The sequence below is a fragment of the Stylophora pistillata genome, chromosome 8 (assembly GCF_964205215.1).
Source record: "Stylophora pistillata chromosome 8, jaStyPist1.2, whole genome shotgun sequence".
Taxonomy (NCBI): Eukaryota; Metazoa; Cnidaria; class Anthozoa; order Scleractinia; family Pocilloporidae; genus Stylophora; species Stylophora pistillata.
In genome coordinates this window covers 2128001-2140000 of record NC_142526.1, presented here as the reverse complement: position 1 = coordinate 2140000, position 12000 = coordinate 2128001, and the positions used below count along the sequence as shown (strand labels likewise).

Genomic DNA, 12000 nt, shown 5'->3' with positions numbered 1-12000 from the left:
ATTTGATTTGGAACCCACCTTTTTGTATCCTGTTGTCACTTGCTACCTGGTTATCTCGTTAGTTGCTCTCGTTGGCAACCTCTCTGTCTGTTACGCCATACTCGCCGACAGAAAACTCCGCGACAATCCTACAAACCTCTTGTTGTTGTCTTTGGCCATCTCGGACCTTCTCACAGTAACCCTTGTCGTGCCATTTGACATCGAATCGCTTTTATTGCATGGACTGTGGAAACACGGAGAAGCTTTCTGCATAAGTTGGCTTACAGTGTACCTTATCACTGTATCTAGCTCGATTTTGACACTTTTAGCCATCAGCGTGGATCGATATAACACCCTTCGTGATCCTCTCGCTCGGTTTCGACGTTCGCATTTCATGACCAAGAAGAGAGCTGTAACAATCTCCCTGCTAATCTGGATTTACTGCATTTTATGGTCTCTGCTTCCCACCATTGGGTGGCGAGATGGAACTATAGAGCCGATCTTGAAGGGAGCATGTGTAATACCATACACTAAGGTTTACCATATGCTCAGTTCTCTCTTAAATTTTATACTCCCATTGCTGGTCACATGTTTGTTTTATATCCTGATTTATCGCATTGCCCGCAACCATGGAACCAAGGGTAACAACGGCGCTAGCTCACCGTCAACCAAACAGACTACTAAAGAAGGACGCAAAATCTATTTGAAGAATATCAAAGCAGCCAAGACTACTTCGATGTTCGTCTTGGCCATTTTCTTCTGCTGGCAGCCATACGCGTATTTCAGCATGGTGGTCACCTTGGGTGCTTTGAATCCAATTTCTTACGAAGTTTTCCTGGTGCTGCTGATGCTTGGCTATCTTAACTCGGCGCTTAATCCGTTTTTGTTTACCTTCCAAAACAAACATTTTAAAGCTGTACTGCTAAAGCCATTCTCTTTATTTTGGCAGCCCTGATTGGTTCGCTGTTATAATTTTCAACTGGAGCTCGACGAAAAATGAACATCGTCACAATTGATCTTACAGGTACGCGGTCCCTGAGCTCCCCGCAATCAATTGTGACGTCATTAAATAGATTCGAATCTCCATGGTTTATTTGGGAAAGATTTGCTACAGAAACGTTTTAAGAGCCGATGATTTGCTACATTTAGGTTTTAAGAGCCGATGATCCTTCATGCTCTTTCTACCTCTTCATACTTTTCTTTGTCTAAATCACGCGGACAAATAATATCTCCTTTAAGGTCATCAAAGTTGATGTGGCCCCAACAACAAGCCGTCTCGTCCAATAGTCTGACGCGAGCTATTTGACCAATATATTCTTCCACGTCCCAGCTCTTGCGGTACATTGTCTCCTCACAGTTGCCTGTCTCTTTTCTGACGGTCTAGCAAAAAACACAAACAGCTTCAAAGGTGAAAGCAGGGAAATAATCTTGTCTCAGCTACTGTGAGACTGAAGCTTAAAAATTTACAAATAAAGTAGTAACAGATATAGGTTTTCCTTGTATGCTTGCTATTTAAGAGAGTGAGGGAAAAAGAGGGGCGGTTGTTTGACATTACGGCCCATGGGATGGGCACTTAGTCAAGGAAAGTCGCTTATCAGAATATGGACGTTTATTCAAGGATATACGGTATCTTCATGCGTTTTTGCACGAGACGAGAAGATCACTTTTTCTTAAATTAATTTTAGTCTATATAGGCCACACCTATAAATAACGCAAACAAAGCTTTGATCTTAAAGGATTTGCAGTGAAGGCCGAAGGCCAATAGTTAAGAAAACAGCAACAACAAAACGAAGAAAACAAAGCCAAAAGAGGTGGAAAGAACTAATTCTACATAATCTAATCGTACTCACCTGGTTGTTGACAATTAGCTCCACCCGAATAACGCTTACGTTACAGCCCCCACCAATGAGAAACGAGATATCTTTGCCAACGATACGGAAACAAGGAGAAGTCAGAGTTCCCCGAGGTGGGTCGCTTCCGTCTGGGTGCTGCCCTCCTGGAGGAGAACTTTTCCTGGGTCGATTCTCAGCTCCACCTACCCACCAGTCCCCTTGCAGCTTGGCGCTTTCTCTACCGCGTGCGATGGGATTGTCACCAAATGTTGGCTGGTAAATGAAAGCTGTGCCTGTCGTTTCCCATCCGCCGATTCCATCTTCAAAGTCAAAGTTGCAGGCTGCGCGATATAAACAGAAAAAAAAATCACAATAATTGAAAATAAACGAAAACAATTAGAAGGAAAACGCCAAAATCAAACTAAATCGAATTTTTTAATCATGCTGTTAACTGCTGGTTTTATAACTTAAAACTTCAACGAACACACTTCGATGAAAACTTTAGATCTTGTTAAAGTTGCAAGAACACTTAAAAAGGTAAAAGTAGGATTGTTAAGGCTGGTTAAAACTTTCTTCACTTTTTTTGGATATAATTAGACAGCAGTTTTCGTGGGTGCTTGTGCAAAAAAGAATAAAAGAAATCTCAACACAAAGTTCCACTCCCAAATGACTACAAACCTCTTTCGTTCAAACGCTTAATATAGAACCAAGCAGGATCTAAGCGTAAACGTCCAGACCTCGCCTCTTTGGTGCGGTTGTTCAATTCGCAGATCTTCTCCTTCCTGTTGTAGTTAAAGCTTTGGCAGGCGATTTCTCGTTCGCATCGGACATCACAGATATGGGGAGCTGATGCGGACATCCTTGAAAACACGAATCCTTCAAGTCTCATACCTTGAATGTTGATCTCTGTCCTGCACTGGCCATTGGCAGATGCGCAGTCCAGAATTGAAGCGAAGATTACGAGACGAATCATGTCTCCCTGCATTTTTCCTGATCAAAATATTTTAAGAATACTCAACGAAATGATGAGATATGCTTTCTTTTAACCCTTTACAACTCAGCATCAGTATGTATCTGCTTCATGCTGTTCCTTATACGTTTGGTCCAGCAACAACGCAGCGATACCTTCGGAAAGAAATTAGAAGCTAGTCACCCTTTGAAATCAAAGGATTAACGAAGGACTTGTATCTGCCAATTATAAAGCTGAGCTGTTTTCTGAAAAAAGTAAGATCGTTTAGTCTTGTAGTAATTGCCGGCCAGCTTTAATCGATTCAAAAAAGAAAAGAAGATTTAAAAGAAAATGCGGTTCCCCCCCACTCGCTCCTTCTTTTCCACTTGAATTATGGTTAGTTTCTGAGTTTAGTGACACCATTTACCGTTTGTGTGTTACAAATCTGAGATAAAAGGCTACTTGTGCACAACTCGATATCAAACTTTAGATCATTCGATTATTTTCGTGCATTAAAATACACTTAAGAATTAACATTTCAATTTAAAAAAAACCTCCATTGGCTAAGATGTTTGACTCCATACAATTCGTGCAGTTTCAACCATGGATATATAAAACCGTAAATCTGCATTGCGTTCCCTTGCAGCATTTTGGAAAATTTCTAGTCACTCCATGGTGTCCACAGATCAGTAATATGTCAAGGAAAAACGAATTACCTCAAGGACGTCAAGAAATTGGGAATTTACTTTCACTCAAAAAATTTACATATTTGAAAGAAGTCGGGGAAATGTGAAATTTTATGTAAACATGACGTCCTTCATCTTGTCATGGCCGTCTTCATGTGAAAGCTGGTGACGCTTTCCATTTGGCGATTTCGATATTACTCACGTACATTGCTTCGAAGTTGGTTGATTCCTGACTAGCACTTTCCCTCCTCTTTCCAATGGAAGTTCAAGTTGGTTTATGATTTGATTTTCAAGGCTTCTAACGTTTTAAATCTACGGTACATTTCACGGACTTGAAAGGAGTTGGATTGGTAAAATATTGTCTAAAAGATCATCGATCAATTTTCCATGTTACCTCGAGGATCTACCAAAGCGTGTACGTTTGACAACCTGAAAGCGTTGATTTATGGCTGGAGAAGATGGCATTTGTCATGGAGGATGGCATTTTTTATGGGGAATGCCAGGGAATTGCAAAAATCGTAACAATAATGCAATCATGCTCTCATTTCGTTTGCAAGAGTAGTTATAGAAATCTTGATTATACGAGCAATTCCACCTTATTATACACTTCTCAGGGAAATAATTTGTGGCACAGATCAACGGAATCGAAGAAATTTTTAACACCCCGAGTGATTGGCATTTGAAGCCCTTTTCTTGATTCTTCTCTTGCCCAGCCACTGTTCAATTTTCGGCTAAAACACAATAATTATAAGGATTTAAAGTTCACCGGTGCATGATAAAAAACACTGTTGCTCGAATATAATTTCATGATAAGAAAAAGAGGTTCTTACCATATGAAAGGCAATTCACATTCCACATGTACTGTTTTGCATGGAGCAGCTGCATGTAGAAAGATATTTTGTCCCTTTTTTTTGTTTAATCGTTAGTTGACGTAATAAATCAATGTTTGAATTTCCGCTGTAGTTAAATTACATTTCTGAGAAATTATCACGTACTTGGAGAAAAAAAAAGTCTTTCCCCATTGAGGTACACTCGAATTCCTTTCTCCTGCCTCAAATGCTGGACAAGCAGAAATTCACTGCTTTAATCATGGCCTAAAGGTAAATTTTAGACAAAAAATATTGAAATAGCATTATTTATCATCAAATAATCAGATAATGCAGACAATTTTTATGTTTTTGTCATTATCATCATTGTAAACGATTGATCCCACCAGGTGAATGATAACTTGACGAGCCCGCCAAAAGTGAATCCCTTATTTTGGAGTTTGGCTTTCAGTAATGACTAAAAACAAAAACCAAAACGTTTTTTACCCTTTTGGCTAGTCGCTCTCTTTTATGGAATATTTAAAGCATTTGCATACAGTTGGCAGGCAAAACCAGCCATACCCCTCAAAATAAAGCTACTTGTGGAGCAGGTGAAATTCTGTTAAAAATGTTTCAATTATTATTTAATCATGTATTTCCTCCATTGAAGGGTATAAGAGTATTACAGAGTTGCCGCTGTTACGAAAATGAATTAAGTATATGTATATTGCTTGCGCAACTTAGGAAGTACAAGTAATATATGGCCAATAGTTCCTAATATATCAGTGATATATGTGTGACACTGACAAGGAAGCAAACAATAGACCACTTTCATAAATGGCTGCCGGATTAATATTCTTTTGTTTAAATTTCAATTTGCCCTAGTGGCCTCGCTTGAGATAATGTATTCTTTTGAATTTTGTACTGGAGAACGAGGCCACCCAGGCAAATTTATATGTAAACAAAAAAATTTTAATCCGGCAGGCGCCATTTATGAAAGTGGTATATGAGATGGGATAAAGTTTTCTATGTAAGGTTTTAGAGGCGCTCTAATCAGATTTACTTCATTCTGCAAATCATGAGTTCGTTTCTCCCTCTGTAGACTAAAAAACATTTGTTCTTTATCGTTCTCCTCCACCACATTTGTTAAAGGCTTGTTTTACCCACGCCAGTCATTTTCATAATCACTTTTCGTTTGATCTAACTAGCTAGTGCTAGGCACTGATCCCTTTGAAAATTTACAAAAGTAGTTTTTAGAATTTTCCAACTTTAAGCTTAAGTATTTTTCTTACAAAGAGGAGATCTCCAACCGCAATAAACCGATAATTGTAAGAACCTCCACTAGTTCTACAAATCTTTGGAGAAATTACCTGATGAAGTTCCGAGGTTAAGAACAATGAGGGAGAATCTATATTCTAATATGAAAGAACCTCTTATAACATACATACATACCTATATTAATTGACCACTCACCAAGGGGGCTTTTCAGGGCCGGCTCCCACCCAGCAACCACCCCAGGGGAGGACAGCCATCACACAGTGATCTCTGTGTGGGAAATTAACGTCTCCTACCCCTTACCCTGCAGGAGACGGGATCTCCATTTATTCGTCCCTATCCGAGAAGACCAGAATATCTAACCATTTCTTTACGTTGTAGAAAGGTAGCTCATTCTTCTCACTTGTTTTAAGACCTTGAGTGTTGTTCCAGCCGGGGCTCGAACCTTCGACCTCCCGCACAAAAGTCCAGCGCTCTATCCATTGAGCTAACTGGAAGGCGGTTACATACTACACAACATACTACAATAGCAAAATTCATCAACGAATCTTGTTTTAAGAGCTTGAGTGTTGGTCCTGCCGGGCTCGAACCCTAGACCTCCCGCACAACAGTCCAGCTCTCCATCCATTGAGCTAACTGGGAGGCGGTTACATACTACATAACATATTGCAATAACAAAATTCATCAACGAGTCTGTTTTAAGACCTTGAGTGTTGGTCCGGCCGGGGCTCGAACCCTCGACCTCCCGCCCAACAGTCCAGCGCTCTATCCATTGAGCTAACTGGGAGGCGGTTACATACTACATAACATACTACAATAACAAATTTCATCAACGAGTCTGACACAGTGACTGTGCGTATCTTTGCTAACACAAAGCAAGTACTATACTTGGTCAAAAGCTGTTTAACCATACTTTCAAAGTAACTATTTGTGGAAAACCTGACTTGAGGTGGTAAGCTACTTACCCAAGCCGCTCTGTCTTCTGTTTTTCTTGTCTAAATCGTGAGGACAAATGATATCTCCTTTAAGGTCATCAAAGTTGATGTGACCCCAACAACAGCTCTTCTCACTTACGAGTCTAACGGTTTTCTTTTGTTTTGACTTATTTTAAAAATTCGCATTCAGGTGGTGTGCACACGTATAAATCTAAATATAGAGCTACTTTAAGAAACGGTGGAATTCAGATCACAAATAAGAAATACATAATTTGAGCTCAAGGAAAAATGGTCAACAGACCTCTAAAATTGTTCGTTTTGCTCATGTACCACTATACTAAATGGTCATAATTCCCACAATTATGACCATTTTCGAGGAAATAATAAAGTTTACTTTGAATTAGCGCCTGATTACACCCAGATAAACACACATAAATACATGAATAAGCGAGTACGCTGTTTACTTCTAAGGATGTCTAATAATTGGCATTTCGCCTGGGAGATCGAGTCACAGAAAGGGTGATAGCAATCTTTCTTTCCCAACCTGCTTGTGCTGGTAAACCAAAGAAATTTGAGCAAAAACGTTTTGTTCGTATTTATTGCAACTGTCTTCCTTTTGCAAGCCCATCACTATGGCTTTTCGAATCGAGTGCTTCATTCACTTATTATAAGCATTAACGAGGCTACATTAAAATTTTCCAAACAAAGTAACGTTATTTCATCTCCCCTTTATCAAGCACCAAGAGATTAAACAAAGCTTAAAAATATTTTTTTGGCGCTTTATATTTCATTGGAGGTGAACGACTGCCTTTATTCGTGTAAACATATACACTTTCAATTCAAAGTGACTTTTCGAGCAAAGAAGAATTATCAAAAACCTTTCCAAACTTCTTACTTCTACAAAAACGTCAACAGTTACGCAAAAAATCTTCAGCCTGCTATAGCTAACTTCTTACATCAATACGATTCACTAGTTACTGTAAGATTTTATAGGGAAGCGCTCAGGCTTCATCACTTCATTTGCTTTAAAACCGAAAGTGAATTTGTGTAATTTATAATCAGTCAAGTATTTGTGTTTGCTTAGTTCAAGAAGCCTTGGAAACATTTTATTTTCTGTAGACGACCTTGGGTTTGGCTGTAATTAAATGTGGTATTTTAGGGTTAAAACCAAACTATTTTGTCCGCAACGTAAAATGATATTTATATCAAAAGAGAATTATTGGATATCTCTGTGCGCGAGAACGTTTGTTAAGCTAAATAATATGTATTAATAAATTTTAAAGTCCTTCTGTATAATAACTAAAGATTGAGCACTGCAAGAGTCAAATAAAAGATCAATATTCCACTATTCTGGAACCTGTTTTGGAAGCTGTTACTCAAAAAAGACTTTAATATCTAATCCCGAACAGAATCTACTAAGCAGTTTTTACAGATATGGATTTTGTAAAGCAAATAAAAGAAAAGTAAATATGATGCGATTGCTAGCATCTAAAGCAATCGACTGTCCTCATCATCGCATTAAACCGACCTAACGATTGTATTATATGATTAAGGCCTTCTCAGTCACGTGCATAAAACTGTTTCATATTCGGATTTTCGAAAAAAAAAAAAAAAACACAGTGATTGTGCTCATCTGCGATAGCACAAAGAAAATACTATGCTACGTCAAAAGCTGTTTCACCATACTTTCAAGGTGACTTGACCTGATAAGTTAGTTTTTAAATCCGCTTTCTCTTCAGTTTTCTCTTTTTAATAGTGAGGACAAATGATATCTCCTTTAAGGTCATCAAAGTTGATGTGACCCCAACTACCAGAACTCTCATCTACAAGTCTGACTTGGGCGTATTGACCAATAAACTCCTCTACGTCCCAGCTCCCAGCTCTTACGGTACATTGTCTCCCAGCAGTTTCCTGTCTCCTTTCTGACGACCTAAACGTAACGACAAACATAAACAGTTATTAAACCTTTGTCTCGACGATTGCTGAAATATCTAACACGACTATATCATACATTAATTTACTTACAATGCTTTAATCTTAGGGGAAAAATGCTATTTGGAAGGGGGTAAGCCAAAAACTAAAAATGTGAAATATGGAGAGCCAGACGCCAAATTGGTTATCTCGCGTACACTCCCTTAAGTTAGTTCAAAATAAGCCATTTCTAAGTCAAAAAATATTTGGAAAGTAAAACCAAACGTTTTCGACACTTGGTTGTTATCAGTGTCGAAAATGTTTAGATTTTACTTTTTAAATATATTTCTTCCCTGTAAATTTATCATTTTAAACCTAAGCGAACTTTATGGATATCACAAAGCTCAAAATGGTTTCGCAATTTTGAAAGCCAAATCTGTGATACCTTGATCAATCAAGTAAGTTGTTTTAAAAGAATCAAAAGATAAATAATAGTCAAAGGGAATAATCTCACCTGGTTGTTGACAATAAGCTCCACATAAACTTCATTTACGTTACATCCCCCTCCAATGAGAAACGAGATATTATTGTTAACGATACCAAAACAAGGTGAGGTGAGAGTTCCGTGGGGTACGTCAGCTCCATCTGGATGCTGCCCTCTTGCGGGATCGCTCTCACTGGGCCGTTTCTCAGCTCCCCCTATCCACCAGTCCCCTTGTAGATTGGCGCTTTCTCTTCCGCGAGCTGCTGGATTGTCACCGAATGTTGGCTGGTAAATGAAAGCTCTGCCTGTCAATTCCCAACCACCGATTCCATCTTCAAAGTCAAGGCTGCAGGCTATATTAAAAAAAAAGAGACAACAACAACAACAAAAATGAAAACAAAGACAAAAAAAAACACAGAAATTTTCATCCTCCCGATGATTATTATTCGTTATTCATTCCACTTGACAGTTTTGTACATAGTTACCTTTCTCGCAGTATGCACCAGTGAGTCCTAAAGGACATTTACAACGGAATCCTTTATCAGTGTATCCAGCTCGACATGTGCCATTGTTGAAACAGGGAATGTTACTACAGGGATTCTGTTGAAGACAAAATGACCTCGTATCATAAACATTCATGGCTAGTTTACTTTCCCGGGTTATCATGTGATCTCATAACAGGGACACATTCTTGCTGGAACGATCTCATGACAGGGACACATTCTTGCTGGAACAATCTCATGACAGGGACACATTCTTGCTGGAACGATCTCATGACAGGGACACATTCTTGCTGGAACGATAACTTCTCGTGACTTTTTGACAAAGTAAGAGCGGGCAAGAAATAATTACACTTTATCTTTCATTAGACCAACAACAATTGTTCATTGTCTAAATAAGTCACTTTACCTCGATACTGAGATGGCTATAATCTTCTTTACTCTGAAGGTAGGACGAGCCTGGACTTTCGTCCGAAGCATTGTTCAACTCACAAATGTAGTTCCCTCCTTTAGCTTGTGAAGGCCCAACATTTATGGACACACAACTTGGCTCCATATAACACAGCACATTACAGCTGCCTTGATGGGGCACCTCTTCAAGCCTGATCAAGTGACCCCTCATGACTTTGTCCTGTATGGGTTCTTTGAAAACAATGGATCGGCATTCTTCACCTTTTTGGTTTGCAAATGACAAAACAAGTTCAAGCACAGTTTTGGTTTAGAATAAGATAATGTCAGGGTAATATCCTTAACAAATTAATTTGCCTCGAGAGACACTCGATAACGGTTTGTTGCTGCCTTATTGTGCTCTGAGAGGTTTCTCTGCCACGTTATCCCAGGAGTTTGAAACTTCTGCATGTCAGCTTTGTACTGAAGAAAGAACTTTTCTTAGCAGGTATTATATCTGTGATTTCACCATTAGATTTTGAATGTACACTGAATCAAGTTGTAAAAACCAGAAAAGAGCTACTCGTCAAAGAAGAAAGCAATTAATCTACATCCCTTCTATAGTCGATCTTGGCAGATAGAACTATGCTATACTCTATATGTCGGTTCAAAAGTCCACTGGAAATTTAATCACTGCGTCGGGTTTTGCCCACAGCGACAATAATGGGTATTTTTCAGCGAGAAGATGTAACAATAATATTATAATTGACATTAATTTTCACAGAAGCCTCCTAAAACTAGACAAAGCAAATCCATCGCTTACAAATTGCAAAATTGACTTACCAGAACATTCAGAGGAAATCGGAATAATGATACCGCTTTGAAAGAAGAAGCTTAAAATTAAAACGGCAGCTTCGAGTTTCGTTCTACACGTTTCTGCCATTCGTTTGTTTTCTAGGATAAGAAGTTACCAGCTAAGCCTTGAAACAGCAGTTTGCATTATTTTAACAACAGCCATCTCTGTCCTGCTTAAGGTGAAAAATTGCTGTATATGACAATGTGTTTACGAAATGTTCGAAAACTTGAGCTCACTGCAGTTGGCTTTTTCAACAAAATGTTTTCAAGGAGATATTCGTGCTGTTGTTCGTGGCTAAGACAGGTGCTGCTTCAAAGATTATGGTTTATGTACGATTCTGGTCACAAAGATGCCAGCAGGGAATATCCAGTAGCTATTTAGCCAATCAGACGAAAGCAATGAGTAAAACAATTTTATTGCCTTCAAAATAGCTCTATTTTAGGATCCGTGAACACCATTTTCTGTTATTTTATCGCTTGAGAGGTAGAATGTTAAGCTCAACTGCGGCTGTTTCTCTAAATGCACTATCACTTCACAAAACATATAACCTTATGGTATAGCGTCACGTACCAAAGTTAAATAGCGGCTTATCTCTTAATGAACTTCCAACCTATTATTCCGATTGAATAACGAAGATTTCCTAATGTGAAACAAGAACTCTTTATTTTGACGGGCAATTTTAGCAAAGGCTAACAATATAACAGACTTCTTGGAAATACTGAAGTATCTAATTAATGACGCATTATTAAGTTAGTATGATGACATATCGTTGACAGCAAGGCTTTTCACGATCACGAATTTGTCGAGTCGACAAAATAAAAATTAGCGAGAGCAGGAGTCTAGCGGCGTTTTAGTTGAGGCTAGATTTAGAACGCGAAATGCGAAATGCAAGGAAAGCGAATAATTGCGTGACCGTGGCACGTTGTGTTACCCGAGTTAACAATTAACATGTTATGTGAGATTTTCCATTTTTAAGTCTTTTTTGAAGTCTGACAATAAAAAACTGCGATAAAACATTTCTTAAAATCATTTTAAGATTAAAAAATTGCTAAAAGACGAAGTTTCGACGTTAGCTAAACGTCAATATCAAGTCAAAATATGTTTGTGAGTTCCAGTCTATAAATACTTAAAAAACAATAGCTGATTAAAACCTGTAACTTAAGTAAAAGATGATTCAAAATATTAAACAAAAAGTTTCGCACGTATGGAGTCCGTCTGAATATTTAAATTAGGCTTCATTAACATTCTTGATTAAGAGCATTTCAAATACAAAAGAATCGAATTTGCCCTGACACTTTCCTAAAACTTTGAATTGGTTTTCTTTCAAGAGGTTGTTGTTACCGTGAGTTTCTATGAAATGTCTACCGATTGTTGAGTTTTTTGTGCTCAGCAATGCGTTG

General features: G+C 38.4%; 2 protein-coding genes across 2 annotated transcripts in view; one reads left to right on the top strand and one right to left on the bottom strand.

Annotated features, from left to right (window-relative positions):
- Window positions 1-1471, top strand: part of LOC111325844 (histamine H2 receptor-like) — a 1500-nt gene extending 29 nt beyond the window's left edge. Inside the window, exon 1 of the mRNA XM_022929761.2 lies at window positions 1-1471. This exon is cut by the window's left edge and continues 29 nt beyond it. Within this exon, the coding sequence (XP_022785496.2) occupies window positions 1-934 (934 nt within the window). The 3' untranslated portion in view covers window positions 935-1471.
- Window positions 1-10946, bottom strand: part of LOC111325822 (uncharacterized) — an 11706-nt gene extending 760 nt beyond the window's left edge. Inside the window, 10 exon segments of the mRNA XM_088730332.1 lie at window positions 1-1359; window positions 1830-2152; window positions 2490-2801; window positions 6493-6522; window positions 8226-8328; window positions 8330-8392; window positions 8888-9210; window positions 9343-9457; window positions 9767-10029; window positions 10588-10946. The exon segment at window positions 1-1359 is cut by the window's left edge and continues 760 nt beyond it. Coding sequence (XP_088586458.1) covers window positions 1150-1359; window positions 1830-2152; window positions 2490-2801; window positions 6493-6522; window positions 8226-8328; window positions 8330-8392; window positions 8888-9210; window positions 9343-9457; window positions 9767-10029; window positions 10588-10687 — 1842 coding nt within the window. The 5' untranslated portion in view covers window positions 10688-10946 and the 3' untranslated portion in view covers window positions 1-1149.
- Window positions 10947-12000: the final 1054 nt, after the last annotated feature.